Source organism: Schistocerca serialis, chromosome 1, assembly GCF_023864345.2.
Source record: "Schistocerca serialis cubense isolate TAMUIC-IGC-003099 chromosome 1, iqSchSeri2.2, whole genome shotgun sequence".
NCBI lineage: Eukaryota > Metazoa > Arthropoda > Insecta > Orthoptera > Acrididae > Schistocerca > Schistocerca serialis.
The window spans coordinates 1,278,139,613-1,278,165,061 of NC_064638.1; the positions used below are offsets into that span (position 1 = coordinate 1,278,139,613).

At 40.9% G+C, this 25,449-nt stretch overlaps 1 protein-coding gene across 1 annotated transcript in view; it reads left to right on the top strand.

Moving 5' to 3' along the window:
- The window catches only part of LOC126419578 (transformation/transcription domain-associated protein), a 435,226-nt gene that overhangs the window by 38,466 nt on the left and 371,311 nt on the right, over positions 1–25,449 (top strand). The window contains exons 2-6 of the mRNA XM_050086768.1: positions 10,214–10,282; positions 12,414–12,562; positions 20,164–20,274; positions 20,369–20,557; positions 20,683–20,874. Of these exons, the coding sequence (XP_049942725.1) occupies positions 10,214–10,282; positions 12,414–12,562; positions 20,164–20,274; positions 20,369–20,557; positions 20,683–20,874 (710 nt within the window). The remainder of the gene's footprint in view (positions 1–10,213; positions 10,283–12,413; positions 12,563–20,163; positions 20,275–20,368; positions 20,558–20,682; positions 20,875–25,449) is intronic.

A 25,449-nucleotide genomic window follows, 5' to 3' on the forward strand; every position in this document is an offset into this window, starting at 1 on the left:
GCTGCTTCCTCTCGAGATTGCCCCGTTTTTAAGGATGAACAGCTCATCCAGGAAATAAGAGTGAAGGAAAAGGTGTCGACCTTTGCTGCTCGAAAATTATTCGCCAGTCGACAGCCCACCGTGCCTCAGAAAGGAAAATACAGCACTGTCCTTGCTTCTCCTCGGCCAACAAAGGAGGCGGCCACGCAGACTTGCGACCTCACATTTAGTACCACGGTCGTCAGATCGGCCAGCGCAAAGATCGCCCGTTCAACCTCACCACTTTCGCCTGCCCACTCTATGGCTCACCCTTCGTCGGGTTCTGCTAAATCTCGAGCCCAAAAGTCAGACGCCAAGTCTTCGAAAAAAGAGCATTCTCGTGAAGAGTTTTTACGTACTGCAACTTCACAACCATCGGTTCCTCCTTCATCTAAACATCATACCTCCAAGAAGGCTACGAAGAAACACAGTTCCTCTCCTTCTCCGCCAAGGCGTGTCCCAACTACAGCACCACCTGGCGGAAATCGCCCTCGGCCATCTTCCGTGTCGCCGAGGCGCACTGCTGGTGGCCGGTCACCTGGCCGATCGTTGGTGGCAGGAGCTGCTCCTGACCAACCTATGGATCAGGATCTTCTGCCTTCGACTGAATGCCATTCCATGCTGTCGGTCGCAAGCTCTGAGCAGTCGTTGAGTTGACAGCACCCTTGGTCACGTTTCTCCATTTTCTGTTCACCCTATGTCCATTATCCACTGGAATATCCGCGGCATTCGCGCCAATCGGGATGAATTGTCGATCCTCTTACGATCCTACTCGCCGGTCATCTTCTGTCTTCAGGAAACAAAGCTGCGTCCCCATGACCGCTTTGTTCTCCCTCATTTTCAGTCCGTCCGATATGACCTCCCCTCTGTTGAAGGCACTCCAGCCCATGGAGGACTCATGATTCTGCTCCATGATACTCTCCATTATCACCCAATCCCCTTAAACAGTTCCTTCCAAGCTGTCGCCGTCCGTCTTTCCCTTTCTGGATACACGTTCTCTCTATGTACAGTATACATTCCATCGTCTACACCACTGGCACGAGCTGATCTCCTTCATCTTCTTGATCAGCTTCCACCCCCCTATTTGCTGGTTGGGGACTTCAATGCCCACCACCCGCTTTGGGGATCTCCACATCCTTGTCCACGTGGCTCACTATTGCTAGACGTCTTCCACCAAGCGGATCTAGTCTGCCTCAACACTGGGGTCCCCACATTTTTGTCTGCCTCCACGGCAAAATTATCTCATTTGGACCTTGCGGTCGGTACTGTTCCGCTAGCCCGGCGCTTCGAATGGTTCGCCCTTGATGATACACACTCGAGTGACCACTTTCCATGTGTCCTTCGACTGCAGCCTCAACAGCCATATATGCGCTCGCGACGCTGGAAGTTTGCCCAAGCCGATTGGACACTTTTTTCGTCTCTAGCGACATTCGATGACCGTCGCTTTTCCAGCGTCGACGATGAGGTCACACATTTTACCGACGTTATTCTCACAGCTGCGGAACGTTCAATACCACGCACCTCCGAATTGCCCCGGCGCCCCCCAGTTCCTTGGTGGAACGAGGCATGCCGTGACGCAATACGTGAGCGGCGACGTGCTCTTCGCATTTTCCGTCACCATCCAACTTTGGCCAACTGTATCCGATATAAGCAGCTCCGTGCGCGATGCCGTCGCGTCATCCGCGATAGCAAGAAGGCAAGCTGGCAATTCTTTATTAGCTCATTTAACACCTTCACTCCCTCCTCGGAAGTTTGGAGTCGGCTTCGAAGGTTCTCAGGCGCGCCTAGTTTCTCCCCGGTCTCTGGGCTCACTGTCGCGCATGATACCTTAGTGGACCCCGTCGCAATTTCTAACTCATTGGGTCAGCACTTTGCTGAGATTTCGAGCTCTTCAAATTACCCGCCAGCGTTTCTCCCGAAGAAACGTGCAGCGGAAGTGCGACATCTTGCTTTCTCCTCTCAAAATCGCGAAAGCTACAATACTGTTTTCTCCATGCGCGAACTCCAACATGCACTCTCTTCTTCTCGCTCCTCCGCCCCAGGACCGGATGGTATCCATGTCCAAATGTTGCTGCATTTATCAACCCATAGCCTGCGCTACCTCCTTCGCCTTTATAATCGAATTTGGACCGACAGTACCTTTCCCAGGCGATGGCGGGAAGCTATTGTCGTTCCCGTTCCGAAACCTGGAAAGGACAAACATCTCCCCTCTAGCTATCGCCCCATTTCTCTCACGAATAGTGTCTGTAAGGTTTTGGAGCGTATGGTGAATTACCGTTTAGCTTGGTGGCTGGAATCCCGCAGTCTTTTAACACCAGCCCAATGCGGATTCCGACAACATCGTTCTGCCGTTGACCATCTTGTTGCTCTCTCCACTTATATCATGAACAATTTCCTCCGGAAACGCCAAACGGTAGCAATATTTTTTGATCTGGAGAGAGCATACGATACCTGTTGGAGGACAGGCATCCTCCGCACACTGTTCTCTTGGGGCTTTCGAGGCCTGCTGCCCCTTTTTCTTCGCGAATTTATGGCAGAGCGCACATTTAGGGTGCGGGTGAACACTACTCTCTCCCGTACTTTCTCCCAAGAAAACGGGGTACCCCAGGGCTCCGTGCTGAGTGTTGTACTGTTTGCCATTGCCATTAATCCAATTATGGATTGTCTCCTTCCTGATGTCGCGGGCTCCCTTTTTGTGGACGATTTTGCGATCTACTACAGCTCTCAACGGACCAGCCTTCTTGAAAGACGTCTTCAAGGATGTCTCGATCGCCTCCACTCGTGGAGCATCGAAACCGGCTTCCGTTTCTCACCCAGTAAGACCGTTTGTGTTAATTTTTGGCGACGTAAGGAGTTTCTTCCGCCCTCCTTACATGTAGGTCCTGTCAACCTTCCGTTTTCCGACGTCGCTAAATTCTTGGGTCTTATGTTTGACAGAAAACTGTGCTGGTCCTCCCACGTTTCCTATCTTTCGGCTCGCTGTCTGCGTTCCCTTAACACCCTCCGTGTCCTGAATGGTACCTCTTGGGGAGCGGACCGAGTGGTCCTTCTCCGCCTCTATCGCGCCTTAGTGCGCTCGAAATTGGATTATGGAAGCATAGTCTACTCCTCTGCTCGGCCGTCTATTCTTCGGCGTCTCGACTCTATCCACCACCGTGGATTACGTTTAGTGTCTGGAGCTTTTTACACCAGCCCTGTGGAAAGCCTTTATGCTGAGACTGCTGAACCTCCGCTATCCAATCGGCGGGCAGTCCTTCTGAGTCGTTATGCTAGCCATTTGTCTTCCATGCCTGCTAATCCAGCCCATGACCTTTTTTTCGACGCCTCCCTTGATGTCGGGTATGCAGGCCGCTCCTCCTCCCTACTACCCCCGGGAGTCCGCTTCCGTCAACTGCTCCATTCTCTTTCCTTCCGCTTTCCTAAAACCTTCTTGACAACTTGGGGTACAGCACCGCCTTGGCTCCGTCCCCGGATCGACTTGCTCAGAGACCTATGTCAATTTGCCAAGGATGGTACCCCTACACTTGTTTACCGTCGGGCATTTGCTGCTCTATGTGCACAAATGACGGAAGCCACATTTATTTACACCGATGGCTCGAAAACATCGTTAGGTGTAGGGAGTGCCTATATTGTTGGCGACACCCCAAATCACTTTCAGCTTCCCGACCAGTGTTCGGTTTATACTGCGGAGCTTTACGCTATTCTCCAGGCTGTCCACTACATCCGCCGCCATCAGCGGATACAGTACGTAATCTGCTCAGATTCTCTCAGCTCTCTCCTAAGTCTCCAAGCTCTTTACCCTGTGCACCCTCTGGTCCACCGGATTCAGGACTGTCTGCGCTTGCTCCACCTGGGGGGCGTCTCAGTGGCGTTCCTCTGGCTCCCAGGACACGCTGGTATCTGTGGAAATGAGGCGGCCGATATAGCGGCCAAGGCTGCAGTCTCTCTTCCTCGGCCAGCTATTCAGTCTCTTCCGTTTACCGATCTACGGAGCGGTTTATGTCGCCAAGTTGCTCATTTATGGCATGCGCATTGGTCAACACTTCCCCATAATAAATTGCGGGAAGTGAAAGCCCTTCCTTGCGCATGGACCTCTTCCTCCCGATCGCGTCGTCGGGAGGAGGTAATTTTAGCTAGACTCCGGATAGGGCACTGTCTTTTTAGTCATCGACATCTTTTAAGCGATGATCCTCCCCCACTCTGTCCCCACTGCTCTCAGCCGTGGACGGTCAGACACCTTTTAATTGAATGCCCCTATTTTAATCCGTTACGCTCCCGTCTACAGCTATCGCCTGATCTATCGTCGATTTTAGCAGATGACACGCGCTCAGCTGACCGCGTTCTACAGTTTATTAGTGACAGTGAAATGACGTCAGTCATTTGAAGCCTTTTTTTGGGGGGACAACCAACCCCTTTCTATAGTGGATTTTTAAGCATTCCTTCTGCCTTTAGTTTCTCAAATTTTATGACTTTGTTCCCATTGCTGCTGATTTAAAATTTCGTTTTCTTCCTGTTTTCTACGTCACGGGCTGGGCGCTAATGACCATAGAAGTTTTGCGCCCTAAAACCACAAACAAAAAAAAAAAAAAAAAAAAAATTCACCGGTATACGTGGGAAAGCAGGGGAACCAGATCTGTCATTGACTATATAATAACAGATCAGGAATTCAGGAAGGCTGTGAGGGACACACGTGTATTCAGGGGATTCTTTGATGACACTGATCATTATTTAATCTGCAGTGAAATTGGGATTGCGAGGCCGAAAGTGCAGGAGGTCAGGTCCATATGTAGGAGGATAAGAGTGGAGAAACTTCAGGATCAGGCACAAGTACATAACAGTGATCTCAGAAAGGTACCAGTTAGTTGAATGTAGTCAATTACAGTCATTAGAAAAGGAATGGACAAGGTACAGGGATACAATACTAGAAGTGGCTAAAGAATGTCTTGGAACAGTAATGTGTAAAAGTAGGAGGAAGCAAACAGCTTGGTGGAATGACACAGTCAAGGCAGCCTGTAAAAGGAAAAAGAAGGTGTATAAAAAATGGCTACATACTAGAACTCAGGTAGACAGAGAAAGTTATGTTGAAGAAAGAAACAAAGCCAAACAGATAATTGCAGCATCCAAGAAGAAATCTTGGGAAGACTTTGGAAACAGGTTGGAGACTATGGGTCAAGCTGCTGGAAAACCATTCTGGAGTGTAATTAGCAGTCTTCGAAAGGGAGGTATGAAGGAAATGACAAGTATTTTGGACAGGTCAGGAAAACTGCTGGTGAATCCTGTGGATGCCTTGGGCAGATGGAGGGAATATTTTGAAGAGTTGCTCAATGTAGGTGAAAATATGATCAGTAATGTTTCAGATTTCGAGGTTAAATGGGATAGGAATGATGATGGAAATAGGATCACGTTTGAGGAAGTGGAGAAAATGGTCAATAGATTGCAGTGCATTAAAGCAGCTGGGGTGGATGAAATTAAGTCGGAACTCATCAAGTACAGTGGAATGTCAGGTCTTAGATGGCTACACAGGATAATTGAAATGGCCTGGGAGTCGGGACAGGTTCCGTCAGACTGGACAAAAGCAGTAATCACACCAATCTTTAAACATGGAAACAGAAAAGATTGTAACAACTACAGAGGTATCTCTTTAATCAGCGTTGTGGGTAAAATCTTCCCAGGTATCTTCCATTTGTCGTCAACCACGCGTCTACGAGTTGTACTCGTAAATCAATTATGCATATTCCTGTACAGGTCAGACGTTGTACTGGAAAATCGCTTGCCCGGTACCGGCAGAGAAATACGATATTGCAGTGTATTTGTTATTCTGATTGCGGTTCAAAGTTCCTTTGGACACGCGTGCACGTCTGACCTGTACGGGAATATACGTAAAGGATGTACGAGTACAGGTCGTAGACGCATGGTTGACGACAGTTGGAAGTTTGGGTCTGGCACGGGTCGTGCACGGATAGCCAAATGGTAAGGCGGCCGCTCGCGGTAAGCGACAAATCCGGGTTCGAGTCGTCATTGTCGTCATTCCATTCTACAGCTGGTGATTGTCCTTGTTCGCAATTGCGAATACATTTGATACATTTTTCTTTTCGTGTGGGCTCCTGAACTGATTGCTCCTTAATTTTTGGAAAGAGTCTTTAGTACAGTTTCGAACAATGTTTTACGCTTACCATTGTATGAGAAGGTGCCTAATCACTATGAACGACACTCTTTGGGCTGGTAAGCTTTCTACAATAGGTTGGAACTCATTGGCTCTTTCATACGCATATTGTCATTAAGTGTGTTCTCTTACAAATCATCGGCAGCCACAAGAGAAACGAGGTCAGATGAATTTGCAGCTTTTCTTGGGCTTTGTTCTCACTTTTTGGTGATTGGCAGTGATGCTTGACAAGCCTTTAGTACACACTCATCATTTAAGCTGAGAAGAACCACTTGGCTTGGTGATGACGGTCAACGTAATACTTCCACGTCTCTGTCATTTCTGTGTGCTCGACATTTAAAAAGGCCTGGCACTGGTCATCAGTATTTTCTTTTTTTCATTCTTGTGTGTGTGCGCTTTGATCAACATATGGTTATTGTTTTTACATTACCAGTTGATGAGTAGTCTGACATGGAGTTAGTGCACTAGTTGTGTCGCCATCATTAAATGAAATAAATGAATTTTGCGTTGAGAATGGAATTATGACGCTCTGAAACTGCTTTGTGCAAATAAAGATATGTAGAAACTACATGGTGAACATTTGTGTTGCGTTTCTCATACGCAATGAACGTTGTAGCGGGCCCAGACAGTTCCACAATAATTTGGAGAGACGTAAAACTGAGATTGGAAAACTTTCAAAACAATAGATCAGCGTGTAGGTCTAGGACAGTTTTTCTGCAAATACAATGGGACCAGAAGCAATCCCAATTCATTGTCTTCGTTATTGCATGTTTCTACTCTATAGTTCTTCTGAAGATGACCAAAAAATAATGTCTCTTGGGTTCCCTTCTTTCCAGAATTCGAGTGTTTCTTCAAGAGAGGTACGTTGTTACTGCAATTCCTGGACCAGCGGTCGTTTTCATCTCAGTAATAAAACATTCCAGATTATCTTTATGGGTTGTATTAGTACGTAACAAGATGTGTTTAGCGCCTTCGGTTGCCAGGTATCATATCATCGAAATTTTTCGTACAGCTCGGAGTGCATGTTTGTCTCTGGAACCAACAATGTCACAAGCGGTGCTTCCTGCAGAACGCGAGCGGTAATTGTTGCGAGCATTACCACAGGTCATTGTAAAATGAAGTGTAAGGGCTGGTGCTTATCTGCATGGAGATACAGAGGTAATTAAAATATTATTCTTCAGGTTTGAAAGCGATTTTCATTTACTACGTTTTTATAAGTTGGCTAGTCATGCCAGCCAGTTGTGTTGGATAATTGGAATACATACGTCAAAACGGTCAAATATTGGATTTGGTACTTCGCTTCTTTAACACGCCAAAGAAAACAACATTCTCAACAGAGATTGGTGTTTTTCGTTCACTGGCAGGACTAACAGACGATGAAATTTCGAGATTAATAAATCAGTTGGGCACAGAACTATGATTTTGAGTTCGAAGATAACGAAAACGACTATTGAAATAAAAGTCGGACAGATTCAGGAAACTGGTAACTTTCGTAGGCAACTTCCTGTGAGGAACCTCGTAGTCATGCGCAGCGAAATTTAAACCAGTATGGAAAAGAAATGAACAGGATTCTTAAGGCACATGGTTATGTAACTTTAGACTACTCTAATGACACACATTTAATAATTAGCTACGTTATTGATATAACAGATTGTAAAAAGACAATGTTTTTTTCTTTTTTCTCAAGCAGATATTCACTAACACAAATTGTTGCGTCACAGCCAGTGTCTAATTATTATCTTATGAAGCTGTTAGTATACTTTCAGGACTTCTTGTGAAAGTAGCTGAGTTTATTAATCTAAGGTAGTAGAACTTTTCAGAAAATCATTTGATACCAATTTAGATTAAGTGCAAAAATTCTTTGAATGTTGCATTTCCACAACACTAATCTGTTATCCTCGTTTGGAAATGTTTTGGACTAGAGGAACAAGAATTCCCAAGCTGTCAGCCAACATTACCGGAAACAGATTCCTCCTGCTTCAGGTCAACCTGAAAGTAGTTGATTATGACCTACCAACATTGGCATTGATGAACAAGTGATCCCTTCGTGGGCATGTTGCTGTGTGATGGTATTTTAGAGACAAATCAAATCCTGTTGGAATAAAGGTTTTTGTAGTAGCATTATCGAATAGTGTACCCTTCAACTTTGAGTATCAGGGGACAGCAACGTCTTTTGAAAGCACAGTTAATTCTGTTCCCTGAAGTATACACATTAGAGGGAACTGCATGACACTGTTCCCGCAGGGTCATGTGTCCTTATTAACAGGTATCTTACATTGATCTCATTACTTGGTGAATTACTGAAAAATATTTCTGCAACGGGTACTGTTATGTACAGTTGAATACCAAAATTGATATTGTTATAAACAAATTCTACTATGAAGAGCACTGGAAGAATCAACCACAATCAGGTGGTTTGGTGGGATGAAAAAATTGACATAATTAAGTGGTTATATAAAAGACGGATAAGCCCATATCTGATTTCAAATAATTTTGGTATCGAGTCTACAGATAAATATACGCGGTGGTGCAAAAACAGAAGAAATATGTGGAAATAGACTGCCCGTCCATATTATGTGAATAGAACACTAACATATGAGAGGCATTGATGTAGTAGATCCAGTATGGTAGATACAGTAATAAGTAAATATGTGATAAGAATCGAAAGAAATCAACAATAAGAACAATTTTTCACTTCTTTGGTATCTGTCTGATGCTTCCTGGCTACGACACAGAACCGCCACCTAATGTATCAGCAGCAGTCTCCAGCAGAAAGATATTCTCAACTATGACCAATTCAAAGCAGCTGTGGCAGAACACTGTCTACACACACAAATTTATCCCCCAGTTGCAAGCAATTTCAAGTGGATAGGCTGTTGAAATAGAAGCTGCAAAATGCTAAAACAAGGAAGTGGCACCAATACCACACAACTGCAAGAAAAGTTTGTCCAAAGCATATGCCTGAAAGTGGAAAAACAGATCAAAGTGCTGACTCTCAGGCTGCAACTAATTTAAATTTGTGAGATGCATGTCATATAAAGTATTCCTTTGTTTTTACAATAACAAAAATTGCTTTAGCAAATTCACACAGAGTTATAATTGAAGTGCGTATGTATGACAGTTGTATAGCTTCAAACCCAAAGTATGATGTACTTCCTGTTAGGCCCTTTTTTCTGCAATGAAAAATGTGTTTGAAAGTTGTATCTTAATTCTTGTACATCAAGGGTAATAAAAAAAGTTTTCCTTTCAAGTCATTGCGCATATTGCTATGGGACTGAAAAGGATAATGCAATAATGATAGAACAAATTTTTATTGAATTTATAAGTTTTGATGCTATTCTGTGCACAGATATATTGGGTGAAATGGTCTATATTTACTTAGCTCTCTTGACTGCTGTTAACACACATCAAAGCATTACAAAGGTGCTGAAAATTAGATGATAGTAAACATTCTTTTTACCACAAGTACTGTGATATGACTCTCCAAAGTTACACAACAAGATTTTCAACTTTTGTTTCTATAAGCCATACTTCTATACAAGACTTCCTTTTGATGCACTTATTTTCACACTTTTTTCACTTTTGAATTTGTAAGAGGGTCATTATGCCTTCCATTTGATATGCAGTCACTCCCTGTTGCCAACGTACCAGAACAATTTCGTGGATCAGATCCCACAAAATCCCATTTTTAAAGTAAACAAAGTGAATATACATAAGAATAGCAAACTTAAAATCAGCATATCACACATCTATCACAGCTATGGTAATGTTGCGTTAGTGGTACATACATTGGATGCCAGAGAAAGCATTGCTATACAATTTGCTGAGCAAGGGCTTAATTGGAAGTGTGTCCTCCTTCTGTCCTTGTCATCAGTTCTCTATAAGGCAATGTTTGCACTTGTGTTCAGTCATATCAACTTTAAGTGTTGTGTGAAATTTTCTTTGTGTGTATTACACTAAGGAACAATAGGCTGTGCCCAAATTATGAAATACCTAATAGCTGTGCCAATTTCATATCCCATTTTGTTCCAGATAAGCCATATGCCAGGCAGCCAGGTGTTGCCGTGGCAACTGATGATGGACAGGCCCAACAACTACAAGGTGAGGAAGCTACGAAAATTTGTTGCTAACACGTGGAGGAATAAAATGGGTAAAAGCCATGTGCTTGGTTACAGAAAGAGATTCCATATGTTGACCGCTGCCTTGTTGGTTATGCGCTTACTCTACAGTAAATGTGTATGGTATGGTCAACTGATTCTTTGTTTTTCGTTTTGTAAGGAAGACATACCTGTATGTTTATGCTACTTTCTGGAGGTTTTCAAGGAATGCTTGTTCTTCTGCCTAAAGCTATGTTACCATTTATTGAGATAACCACTGTGCTCAGAATTCAGGAAATGGTGTAAACTGTTGTGGCACTAGATAAATGTTTAACTGTCTGCAATTACAAACTAACTCCAGTTTGCATTGAGGTTTCCTCAGAGTTGTTGGTTATGGGGATCTGAACACCTCGAGTCCTCCCTGGTTCCCATCCACCCTGTGCAGGATGCCTAGATCTACCATTGACACGTCATTTGCAGTCAAATGGACAGGTAATGACAGCCTGTACTTTCAGCAGAGATGACAAGATCCACAAGAGAGGATAGTACTTATGAGGTACCTCTGGTATAGGTATCACAGGTACACAATTCTTGGGAGCTCTTCTAACACACTGATCTGCAGCAGCTGCCAATTGTTTAGCAGCAGTCAGGGCAATTTCCGGATGCTTACGAATGTCAACCAAATCATCCCATGTTTGAGAGCAGCATTCACAGTGGGGCTGCATTATTACAAGACAGTCAACAAATAATTTTAAATTCAGCCCACTGATTATCTTCTAATCTGTTGAGCAAAAAAGTTGCTAATTCCCTATAAGAACTGAAGCAGATATACAAAAACAAGATTTCTATAAAGGCAACACAGAAACCTGTGGTAAGAATTACTGGTTTCCTAAAACGTTTTGATTCTATTTGAAGTTGTTTGCAAACTCGAAAACAGAGTTAATTTACGATAAATGCAGATAATATATAGTGCAACTCCTTTTTAAGGAAAAACTCTTAGTAACACAATATGTTAGTTAGAAAATCTGCTACAGTAACTAAAACACAAACATCAATTTGCTACAGATTGCTTGTTGATTATGCAAAGGATAATGGTAGCTTCCAAAAATTCTCAAAAAAGCATGTTTTTTATTGTTGATATACAATGAAATTCACAGGTGATGTATTCTTTGGCTGAACTGTAAACAACAAACGCTGATTCGCTACAAAATAAATTATGTATTCAAAACACTCATACCAGTAACTTGTGAAAATATAGTTTTGTGAGCATCTGGAAATTTTCAAACTGAGCCATTTCACACAGAATTGTACAATGAAATAAGAGAAAGATTGTTTCGAACGAAGAGAGGCCTAGTGTTCTGAAAAAGCACATGCTCCAAATGTACCACTTTAAGAATTGCCCCAGGTGGCCAAGGAGACAGTGATGTCACGAATGTTCTTTTCTGAATACACGATTCTTCTGTCTGGCCTTTTGGTTTTCATTATTCATTGTACTTATATCATCCACTTTGATAAAACTTCTGACCTACTAGAAGGTAGCCACTTGTCAGTGTTTCATCTATAAGGTGCATAGCTGTGTTCTATTTTCCATTGCTTTTGCACTTCCTGATTTTTATTTTATATTTGTTGAGCTACACATGCACTTCTCTGTTAATATTTGTTTCGTCTGGTGAAGTGCTTTTTGTACTTTGGTTACTACATTTTGATGATTTTTGGTGGTATGTTCTATAGAAAAAATGAACAGGGAGGAAGTAATTGTAAGGTGTGGCTTTGTGCTTCCTCCTACGTATAACATGTAAAAAGACCATGAACATAAAAGTAAAAAGATTCAAGGTCAGATGGAGGCTTACCGAAATTCGTTCTTGTCATGAGACATTTGCGACATAACTGGAAATGGGTGGGGAGAGTGGTGGTGGTACCCTCCGCCACACACTGTAAGATGGTGTTTGGACTACTGACGTACATGTAGATATGTTTGAAATTGATCTAAAACCTGTAGAATTAACCATGTTCAGTATATTGGAAACCATTTGATATCGAATGAAGCATTATTATTATTATTATTATTATTATTATTATTATTATTAGTATTACTATTGCTACTGTGTTGTTACAGTATAATTTCTTGCTTTCAGGAAGGGCACCAGCGGCCACAGTGCCAGGGTTGCCAGAGCATTATGCTCAGATGACAACATACCGATCATGTGCTGCCATATTGGCAGATCCAGGCACAAAGGATGAAATTAAACTCAAGGCAGCCCAAGAAATAAGTGAAAATTTCGAGGTAAGGCACAATGTATTGCATGCACTGCTACTTCCTGTTAAAACAAGTTAAATGATTCTTTTCTCTTGCAGCATTTTTTTATAATTTTATTTATTTATTTTTTAAGTTTATATTCATACTCCGGCAAGAAGAAAAACCAACTGGATAGCTGAACACCTCATTACACATCAGTAATAAATATAAGTGGAATGTGCAGGACAGGATATAGTGTGTATGTGGATGGTTCACTACTCATCAAATAACAGAGATGCTGCACAGTAGACACCTGGAAATCATGATAAATTATTGCTTAGCTAGGTACCGCTAAAAGAAAATTGAGAAACACCTGTGTTGCATCCTGCTGTTTACGGACTACCTGAGGTGGCTGTTGGGCAAATTTAATAAATGTGGAATAGGTAAAAAGGAAGAACATGACAAGAATGGGCTGAGAGAGGCATGCTAGTGTGGAATGTGTGTATTCATATAAGGTTACAATGAATGAGCAAGATTGGAGGGTGGGAACAGGTGGAGGCAGATAAATGGTAGGGGTTGTTAAGACTCTTTTGACTAAGTTCAAACGGTATGACAGACTGGTACTTTCACTCAAATATCTCATATTCTGTGTGCAATGTTTTTATCAGCTACTTTATCCAATGCAGCTGATGACTAGGCCGTCACATCTTACATCTGCCAGTACTTTGTACCTTCTAAATTCCTCAGGAGCTCTTATGCATAACTTGCTGAGAACTAGCAGTCCTGCTCCTTCCTTTAGCGTAGGAACTGTTAAAGATAACTATTGCAGGTGTAGAACTAACATTTTCTTTTGTATGTTCAGGACCAGAGCTGAAATGAATTTCTCATGGGGCGTTATATAAATCCTAACATTGTGTTTGCTTATATTGTGCATTTACATTATTGTGTGTACTTCAGAATGACCAATGGGTCAGAATTAATTAATCACTGAAAATGATTAACAGAATAAAGGTTGTACACTAGGGTGAGGGGAGGTGAGGCAGAGGGTGTTCTGCTTTGAGTAAATGTAATTAAGTATGGTTGGAAACAATGTCTACTTACTGCGAGTACACTAGTTTTATTGGCTACCGTTGGAATGGCCCGTGCATAACCTAACGTTTTGGCCTGACTTGGCATAAAATCATAGGGGTTGGTAACGCATGGGCACTTTAAAGCTCATATGTAGACTTTATTCTCAGACTCTTGTCAATAAGTTGACAAGTTAGTCAATAAGATATAGATGTGTGAAATAACTGGATAAAACCAATGGGAGTAATGATTTTGACAAAACCAAAGGATTTATTTTAAAGCAAATAAATGTGCATGGAATGTTATCTGCACAAGTGGAAATGGTAGCTTTACATGAATTGTAAGTCCAATGAGCTACATTGTTGCAGTGTGCTGTATGCTCTGTATGTCCACAACACAACAAATAATGTGTTTCCGACCATCACTGTCTCAATGAAATTTGTTGTGGACCCACTATCACCAGTTTGTCTGATTCCAAAGGTTTGAGACACCCTTTATGTAAGGCCAGTTTGGACAATGAGTGACCTGCACTTTAGTTGGAATATATCTTCTTTTCATGTTTTATTCGTTGCAATTTGTGCACCCATGGCAGTTTTTTACACAATTTTTATTAATGGGTAGTTACATAACTTACCTATCAAGCATATAAAATAGTAAATTGTGGGTACTTGTCCACTAGGATGATTAGGCGAGGATAGGGGAAACTCGTGCTATCTTCATATTGTGTGATAATGTGGAGGATTTACAGTATTGGCATCTTGGCACATAAACTTGTTTGTAATTTTTTGTGCAGATGTGTGGTTTGAAAGATAGCTTGTTGTGGCGTTTACTAACATTGTCAGCCTTGTTTTCACACTTCATAATTGCTCCAGTGGTACACTCATTACTAATTTTACAACCTGTTGTAATTCAGACAATAGTATCTGCCTTAAAATTGAATATAGAAAAGTGCTTGATTTTGCAGTGAGCTCATTCCATCACTGCAGTTTTTCTGGTTTACTTGATTTGTCTGTATCAAACAGTGGAAAATCCAGGGTGGAATGTAATAATTAAGAGTGTGGCTTCAGCAGCCAGAGGCTGGAGTTGTGTCTGTGAGTTGTGTTTGCATTTGTGTATGTTTGTGTGTCTGTCGTCTATTTTGGCCTTGATGGCCGAAAGCTTATATTGTGACAGTCTTTTTGTTGTGCCTATCTGTGACTCAGAAACTTTCATTGATTTACCTGTATAATGTTTGAGGGTCTGTAGTGTAGTTTCATTGCAGATATAAAAATGATCTCTCGTTTCTTCCATCTTAGCTATCATTGAGTTGTCTCACCGTTCAGTCAAGCTGCACATGCTCCGGCCTTGGTAGAAAACTTCACATTCCGGCACTTGGCCACCAGCCTACCTGCCTTTGTTGCCTGCCTGGCTAGCTTGGATGAGCTATCAAAACTGTTGCTCTGTGTGATGGCTTCTCGTAATGTCTCATTACTGGTACAAATCTTTCTACAATGCGGCACTGTGTGCACTGTTCGTAAAATTTTGCTACGGATTAGACTGTGTAACAGGCTGAGAATTATACAGAGAACCTTGTCTTTAGCAGGCAATGCTCTTAAACACCCTCTCACAGAAAGCAAAAACATATGTGGATGAGGAATTGGTAAAATCACAGTGTGGAATTCCACATTTCATTACATAGCAAAGCATGAGGTGTATCTGGCATGTCCATTTTTGCCTTGTGGAGAGGAACATGATCAATGAGATGCAGCAACAGTTTTATGTCACAAGCAGAACAAGGAGACATTGTATTCTACAGAGTTAAACTCCTTTTTTTTCTAAAAAAATATTATAGAGTACGTGGTATAAAAAAAGCAGTTTCAAAGCCTCAGATCATTGATGCTGTCTTGAGGTCATGAAAATGCATCATTTTAAGAACGATTTGTTATAATAAACTTACAGGACACTACGTAAGTATATCGTTTCAATGCTACAGCACAATGATGACCTATCGAATAAGTGTTGTTTTGGGTACAATTTGTCATAATGAAATATCAAATAATGACATTAGTAGATACAACCATTACACAATATATATCATGTAACTGAGGTGGTGTACTCGTGTCCAAGCATAATGTGGTCGATAGTGTCATGAACTATGAAGAGAAAGGCAGCAGGTTCGCATGTAGCTTGTTCTGTGTTATCTACAATAGTCGATGTTCTTAATTATATCTGACATGTTTGCAGCAGTTCTTGTTGCATAGATCAATGGCTGGAATGTTTCCCAGTGGTCAAAAGTCTTAATGTGACTGCCGTTCTGTGTCAGCAAGTAAACACAGGTTACACACTGGAAGTTTTCGCTATTATGAAACTTTGTGTAAAATACATGTGCGCGCGCATCTCCTGTTTCATTCAAATAAAATTGCAAAATGATTCCTGAGCTTCAAACCTATGGGAAGTACAAACCGTCAATGCAATGTGGAGAATACGGATACAATGCATGCACTAACTGACATTGGACACTATTCTTCAACAGTAGTCAGTTTAAAACTGGAAATGAGATTGAGTTTCAACTGTGTTAACAAACAATTTCTCGTAGTATGTATCTCAGATCGTTGTACAGCATTATGTAGTGTTCATATACCAGCAGTTCACTGTTCGAGCCATTAATGAGCCCAGAATCTCCTCCTCGATTTTCTCCACTCTTCTTTGACAATCACTAACAGAGTGAACGCAGCTAAAGTATATTACGCATGTCCATATTGGCACAGAAGCTGAGTGTTTCGCATGCCAGGTGCTGCCAAGAACTGCCGCTCAAGAGTGCTGTGGTCACCAATCATGCTGAGGAGCATGTTCTGAGAGATGTAGCGGGTCATTTCATAGCATGCAGCAGCCATCACAGATGCCACAACTGGTGTGCTTCAAGATGGTAAAAATTTTCCTGTGTGAGGATGACTTTACAGACTGCGCTTTCCAGGTCAGACTCATGACCCTCCCCCACAGTTTCCGAGGATGTTTGTCAGCCATAATTGAGTTGGCGTTAACTTGATCCCTGAGAGTTGCTGTGTGCTGGGCATGGCAGCTTTGTGTGCCTGTCTCGACCAATAACCTAATGCGATTCTGTAAATGACTCTGTGGCAGTGCCTCATTGTTGTCACAGTGCTGTAGACAGTGACTGTTTTCACCTGCAACTGTTGATGCTTTGTGGCTGAAAGCTGACAACAACACTGTGAGCTGTCATGGCTATTCTTACGCCATCTCAACTAAAGGTATACAACAGGGCTTCAGTGAACTTAAGTAAAAAAGAGGTGCTGGCTGGCTTGAAGCTGTGAGTGTGGTAAGGGAGCTATACCGGGATAGTTTAGCCAGTAACAGAATCGCCTCTAAAAACAAGGCTCTGGCTTTGAGTCGTAGTTTGGTGCAGAGCTTTAAAAGCCCTGGATGTTTTCATTTATTTATACCGTTGTGGCTAAGCAGATTGGCGCACAGAGATATTCAGTCACCGTAAACACTGGCTTATGAGACTCATCTGGGCAAGGCAATAAGGACATCAGCAGTGATGATATTTGAATAACTAAGGTGCTTGAAATGGCATCAGAGATAAGGAAAGGTCCTATTTTTAGTTTATCCATTGTGTATATCTTAATGACATACCACAAAACTACAAAACTAACCTTCAACAACATTGGAAAAGACAGAACCACCACCAGAGGTTGTCTACAAGTCTTGTTGCAGTGTAGGTTTATCGACCGTATGATAAGAGTCATTATTTAGCTTGCCTTCTCTCGTAATTGCTTTTATAGACGATCTGATTCTACTAACTAAAGGAAGAAACACCCTTTAAACTGAGAACATCTGTAACACAGAACCACAAAAAATTCAGATTCAGTAAACAGAAATCAAAAGTTAGACTCATCACAAGGAAAAGGCGATGTCACTCACAAAAAATTACTTTATCATTTATCTTAAGAATAAAGAACTTCTACAGGTACATTATCTAAAATATCAGTATGTTATAATTGATGATAGGTTTGTAATAGAGAAACCCATTCAGCACAAGACAAATAGATGTACAGCTTTAATTATAGCATATTTAAAATGTGGCAGACTCAATTGAGGTTTGTGCACTGAACCAGTAAGAGTTATTTATAAAGGAGCAGTATTCCCTAAGTGAATAAAAGCACTGAAATGACAATACAACTGCACTAAAATTAGTAGAGCACAGCGATTAATGGATTTAAAGATAGTGAAAGTATATGGGGCAACACCCAATGAATCACTATGCATTTTATCAGGCCTTGCGCCCATAACTTTAAATATAAAAGAAATGGTCAATTGTTTTAATGTAGTCTAATCTAAACAAGCCAGACAGACGGTATCTATTTGTGGGGTCCTGCCCACTCATCTCATATAGGGTGCCTAAGGGATTGCTGTGTTCTTGGAATGCTGTACAACAATTCAGCCAAATCACATTAATAGGTTTTATTACAAATAAGAAGACTGACAATACTTACCTTTGAATTTACAACGGTGTCGCAAGCGATGGGCGTCATGCAAACGAGTAATGTTCTTTGCTATAGGCAATGTCCATGTAAGCAACGAATATGGATCACTAATAACTGCTGTCATAGTGTTGGTCTACAAGTTCCTGTCTAGTACTGTCTGCCTAGGCTGGCAGGAGTGGCGCTTATATTCTCCTCGGCTAGAGGACACTCCCGCCGTGGCGCGGTCCTAATCAGCGCAACATTGGCCGACGTCGTCTCACCACCTTTTCTGCTCTTGCATTCTTCGTCTTCATTCCGGCACTTGTGGTTGCGCCAAAACACTATTACTCTAGAATACAGTAGTTGGTGTAATACAGCAGACTATTAAAGAATGATTGGGAAACAAGATGAACTACTACCCTGTTGAAGTAAACACAAATGGGAGGATTTATATGACAGAGTGGGGTCAGAGAAAGCAATATTTGTCAAGCAGCAGCTCACTCACTAATTACAGCTCAGATTGGATAATCATATAATCAAGCCGAACAATATTTGTGTTTCTAAATACGATTGAGTCAGTGATCACTAATGAATATTGACAGATTTGTTGTAACACTGTATTCGTTATGAAATCCAAAGCATCATAACTTCTTGGTTGAAGCAGTATGCTGTAGAATCAGAAGATTGCAGTCAGCAGTTAGATTTTGTATAGATTTGAGCTCATACAAGGATGCAGGGCAGTGAACTAATCGATAATCTAACTGAGGTAGCAGGTCGATCACAAAGAACACTAAGCTGCAGCAAAATACTTATAACTGCAATAAAGAAAAACATAAGATAAAGATAAGTGATAAGAGTGGAGAAACAGATTAGAGATTGTGTGGCAACAAACTAAAAATGGGGGAAACACGAAAGCCTATTTTCCTTTTATCTGCCAACATCTAATAATTAATCTGCCGCTGTCACTGAACTTCACAGTCATGTTAACAGACCATGGATAATTGAAATGGTTCAGAATAATTGAAAAGTACTGTACACATGTACTGGAGGATGCCAAACTGTTGACCAGCTGCTTTCGCCTGCAGTAACTTCACGAAAGAGTCATTCCTAGGAAGCAATTAACTAAAAAGGGACATCAATGGCACAGTCAGTAAATTGAAACTGATACTTATATGACTTTTGTAATTCAATAAGATTCCCAGTTGTATGATAATCCTTTGGTGTCAACTGTGAAAAACCCGGATCTATGCTCAGTGAGTATCATATTTGTAATTGTAGCTCAAAACAAAGATTTGTAGATGAAGGTATAAATGTATTATTTCAGTAAATTGTAAAGTCTCTATATATTCTAATTTAGTGTTTGGAAAGAAATGTATCTGATACAATCGTATGAGCTGTATTACCTTTGTTAATCTGCAGTTCTGCAGATAAAATTTTAAATTAACCTTCACACATGTAACATTAAAGCTAATGGAGCACGTTAAATAAATAACAAATAACCTCCAACCAATTTAGGAACTTCGAAACTCATCCACTCTCTTTAACTTTCCTTCTTACTCTATGAATGATATCAGACTTCTAAACTCTTTCCTCTTAGTCCATAGACGGAGGATGTGATGGTGCTGAAAAGCTCTATTTTTTGTGTTGAGTGTTTTTGTACTTCTATAGTATAAAAATTATAGAAGTTACTTAACTGTTAATAAAATCTGTATGAATGGTACAGGCATAATATTTATTTTATTTATATTCTTGTTTGGGCCTTGCTGGTCCAAATAGGGTGTAACAAATTACATTTTAGAATTTTGCTTTAGTGTTTCTTTGTGCTATTACCATTTTTGTTCACTCAAAATGCACTCGTTTTATACCCTCAACCAAGTATTTCCAGTCATCTAGGGTTTTTTTCAGGCTGACCAATTGCCCAGTTGTGATCGCGTCTAAAAATTTTCTTTCGTATATTTCCTACTGTGTTATCTGTGCTTCTTTCAGAGTGTCGTTTACTGCTGTAGTCCATTTTAAAGTCTCAGTTGTAGCTTCAATGTGTGTGTTTTGAATGTTAATGTTAAGATCTTGCTTAGAATACATAAGTACGTTAGCATTTTATTTATTGTTTTATTTTTTAAGACTATCCTGATGCATCCTGCTTACCAGTCATTCCTTGACTATACACTGAAGATATTTATAAAAATCCTTCAGGAAGGGGAAACACATTTTATAGCAGAGTACAGTATTCAGGTAAGTGGAATGTATATTTTCTTGTTTCCTGTCGGTCAGTGGTCAGTTTTGACTATGATGGCAATAATTGACTTATTGTATTCGTTATTTGTAGCAAGTGCGGAAACTTATATTGGAAGTTATACACAGGCTTCCAACAAATGAAGTTTTGAGGCCATATGTGAAGTCTATAATCTCGTTGATGATGCGGCTTCTGGAGATTGAAAATGAAGAGAACGTTTTGGTGTGTTTGAGGATAATTATTGAACTGCATAAACAGTATCGCCCTGTGTTTAATGCAGAAGTAAGTGGTATGCTGGGCTTAAACAATTGAAGGCCATCATAATTGTATCACAATCTCAATTAAATAGTTTTACACATTCACTGATAAGACTTAACTTACTATATAGTTATCAAATTCTTTTCTAGATTCAGAATTTTTTACACTTCGTTAAATCTATATATCGAGAACTACCAAACCATATGCCAAAAATTTTTGAACCTCGTGCTGCGATAAGAGTTTCTGACATATCGGAAATCAATGTGGAGGCACTACTGAAGGAAACATTTACAATGACTGTCATCCAGTGTGACAAGAAGTCAGATGACATGACTGTTACGGTAAGATATGTCATGTGCTCTTTCAATTTTGTGATGTTTTATTTCTCTCTCTCTCTCTCTCTCTCTCTCTCTCTCTCTCTCTCTCTCTCTCTTTTTCTCTTTCTCTTTCCTGCTTTTGTGTGTGTGTGTGTGTGTGTGTGTGTGTGGGGGGGGGGGGGGGGGGGAGTCGCAAACCCTATGTCTTCGCAAACTGTTCATCTGCCCTATAGGAGGAGGAGGAGATTAGTGTTTAATGTTGCGTCGACAATGAGGTCATTAGAGCCGGAGCACAAGCTCAGATTAGGGAAGGATGGAGAAGGAAAGTGGCTGTTCCCTTTCTAAGGAACCATACTGGCATTTGCATTAAGCAATTTCTAGGGAAATCACGGAAAACCTAAACTGGGATGGCCAGACACAGGTTTGAACCGTTGTCTTCTCGAATGCAAGTCTAGTATGCTAATGCTAACCATTGCACTTCCCCGCTTGGTCATCTGTCCTATAATGTTTATTTATTTAGATTATTGTTATTATTATTATTATTATTATTATTATTATTAAAAATACACTACATCTTACATATATTAATACAGCCAGTTTTTTTATACATTATTTTACAGCTCTTAAACTCAGCCATTTAAATTTCATTAAGTGAATAGAGACACTTTTCAATTAAGAATTCTTTTATTTTGATTTGAATTGCTTTTTATTATTGTTTTTCATGGACTCTGGCGGTTTATTATATCATATCAGTCCATTAGTATATGGGCTCTGGTCCATCATTTTTAATCTTGTTCTTTTTCAGTAGTAATTCTCTGTGGACCTGGTGTTGTGGTCACATTAAACACTACATTTAGTTACTTCAGTTTTCTGTGAGACAAAAAAAGTAATTAATTTATAAAGATACAAAGTGTATATGGTGAAGTACTTGTGTTATCTGAAAACATCACTTCAAGAGTCTTTATAGCCTAAGCCATGCATAATCCTTAACCCTCTTTTTTTGTAGCAATAGTACTCTGTTAAGGTGAATGTCTACAGCACAGCCCCATATTTCTATACATTAGCTAAGATGATGATAGATTGTCCCATAATACACAGTTTTAAGCGTGTGGATGGGCACCATTTTGGGCAGTTGGCTAAGAAGATACAGCCCATTGTTGACATACAGCGTTTATGTGGCTAATCCACCAGATGTTTGAGTCCAGATGGTCCCCTAGAAATTTACACTCATTTGCTTCCTCTGCCACTTTGCTGCATACCTCATTTAATTTATGCATTAGTAGTGTGAGCTGCCAGTTGTAAATATTAGCATCTGGGATTTATTTACATTGACCTTTAATCTTTGTGCATGAAAATATGAACTTAATTCTAGTATCCCAATACATGCTGCTTCCCCCCATGAACCACGGACCTTGGCGTTGGTGGGGAGGCTTGCGTGCCTCATCGATACAGATAGCCGTACCTTAGGTGCAACCACAACAGAGGGGTATCTGTTGAGAGGCCAGACAAACGTGTGGTTCCTGAAGAGGGGCAGCAGCCTTTTCAGTAGTTGCAGGGGCAACAGTCTGGATGATTGACTGATCTGGCCTTGTAACACTAACCAAAATAGCCTTGCTGTTCTGGTACTGCGAACGGCTGAAAGCAAGGGGAAACTACGGCTGTAATTTTTCCCGAGGGCGTGCAGCTTTACTATATGGTTAAATGATGATGGCGTCCTTTTGGGTAAAATATTCCGGAGGTAAAATAGTCCCCCATTCGGATCTCCAGGCAGGGACTACTCAAGAGGACGTCTTTATCAGGAGAAAGAAAACTGGCGTTCTACGAATCGGAGTGTGGAATGTCAGATCCCTTAATCGGGCAGGTAGGTTAGAAAATTTGAAAAGGGAAATGGATATGTTAAAGTTAGATATAGTGGGAATTAGTGAAGTTCAGTGGCAGGAGGAACAAGACTTTTGGTCAGGTGAATACAGGGTTAAAAATTCAAAATCAAATAGGGGTAATGCAGGAGTAGGTTTAATAATGAATAAAAAGATAGGAGTACGGGTAAGCTACTACAAACAGCATAGTGAACGCATTATTGTGGCCAAGATAGATACGAAGCCCACACCTACTACAGTAGTACAAGTTTATATGCCAACTAGCTCTGCAGATGACGAAGAAATTGATAAAATGTATGAGGAGATAAAAGAAATTATTCAAATAGTGAAGGGAGACGAAAATTTAATAGTCATGGGTGACTGGAATTCAAGTGTAGGAAAAGGGAGAGAAGGAAACTTAGTAGGTGAATATGGATTGGGGCTAAGAAATGAGAGGAAGCCATCTGGTAGAATTTTGTGCAGAGCATAACTTAATCATTGCTAACACTTGGTTTAAGAATCATGAAAGAAGGTTGTATACATGGAAGAACCCTGGAGATACTAAAAGGTATCAGATAGATTATATAATGGTAAGACAGATATTTAGGAACCAGGTTTTAAATTGTAAGACATTTCCAGGGGCAGATGTGGACTCTGACCACAATCTGTTGGTTATGAACTAGATTAAAACTGAAGAAACTGCAAAAAAGGTGGGAATTTAAGGAGATGGGACCTGGATAAACTGAAAGAACAAGAGGTTGTACAGAGTTTCAGGGAGAGCGTAAGGGAACAACTGACTGGAATGGGGGAAAGAAATACAGTAGAAGAAGAATGGGTAACTTTGAGGGATAAAATAGTGAAGGCAGCAGAGGATCAAATAGGTAAAAAAACGAGTGCTAGTAGAAACCATTGGGTAACAGAAGAAATATTGAATTTAATTGATGAAAAGAGAAAATATAAAGATGCAGTAAATGAAGCAGGCAAAAAGTAATACAAACGTCTCAAAAATGAGATCGACAGGAAGTGCAAAATGGCGAAGCAGTGATGGGTAGAGGAAAAATGTAAGGATGTAGAGGCTTATCTCACTAGGGGTAAGATAGATACTGCCTACAGGAAAATTAAAGAGACCTTTGGAGAAAAGAGAACTACTTGTATGAATATCAAGAACTCAGATGGAAACCCAGTTCTAAGCAAAGAAGGGAAAGCAGAAAGGTGGAGGGAGTATATAGAGGGTCTATACAAGGGCGATGTACTTGGGGACAATATTATGGAAATGGAAGAGGATGTAGATGAAGATGAAATGGGAGATATGATAGTGCGTGAAGAGTTTGACAGAGCACTGAAAGACCTGAGTCAAATCAAGGGCCCCAGAGTAGACAACATTTCATTAGAACTACTGACAGCCTTGGGAGAGCCAGTCCTGACAAAACTCTACCATCTGGTGAGCAAAATGTATGAGACAGGCGAAATACCCTCAGACTTCAAGAAGAATATAATAATTCCAATCCCAAAGATAGCAGGTGTTGACAGATGTGAAAATTACCGAACTATCAGTTTAATAAGTCACAGCTGCAAAATACTAACGCGAATTCTTTACAGACGAATGGAAAAACTGATAGAAGCCGACCTCGGGGAAGATCAGTTTGGACTCCGTAGAAATGTTGGAACACGTGAGGCAATACTGACCATACGACTTATCTTAGAAGCTAGATCAAGGAAAGGCAAACCTACGTTTCTAGCATTTGTAGACTTAGAGAAAGCTTTTGACAATGTTGATTGGAATACTCTTTCAAATTCTGAACGTGGCAGGGGTAAAATACAGGGAGCAAAAGGCTATTTACAATTTGTACAGAAACCAGATGGCAGTTACAAGAGTCGAGGGGCATGAAAGGGAAGCAGTGGTTGGGAAAGGAGTGGGACAGGGTTGTAACCTATCCCCGATGTTATTCAATCTGTATATTGAGCAAGCAATAAAGGAAACAAAAGAAAAGTTCGGAGTAGGAATTAAAATGCATGGAGAAGAAATAAAAACTTTGAGGTTCGCCGATGACATTGTAATTCTGTCAGAGACAGCAAAGGACTTGGAAGAGCTGTTGAACGGAATGGACAGTGTCTTGAAAGGAGGGTTTAAGATGGACATCAACAAAAGCAAAACTAGGATAATGGAATGTAGTCTAATTAAGTCGGGTGATGCTGAGGGAATTAGATTAGGAAATGAGACACTTAAAGTAGTAAAGGAGTTTTGCTATTTGGGGAGTAAAATAACTGATGATGGTCGAAGTAGAGAGGATATAAAATGTAGACTGGCAATGGCAAGGAAAGCGTTTCTGAAGAACAGAAATTTGTTAACATCGGGTATAGAGTTAAGTGTCAGGAAGTCTTTTCTGAAAGTATTTGTATGGAGTGTAGCCATGTATGGAAGTGAAACATGGACGATAAATAGTTTGGACAAGAAGAGAATAGAAGCTTTCGAAATGTGGTGCTACAGAAGAATGCTGAAGATTAGATGGGTAGATCACATAACTAATGAGGAAGTATTGAATAGGATTGGGGAGAAGAGAAGTTTGTGGCACAACTTGACCAGAAGAAGGGATTGGTTGGTAGGACATGTTCTGAGGCATAAAGGGATCACCAATTTAGTATTGGAGGGCAGCGTGGAGGGTAAAAATCGTAGAGGGAGGGCAAGAGATGAATACACTAAGCAGATTCAGAAGGATGTAGGTTGCAGTAGGTACTGGGAGAT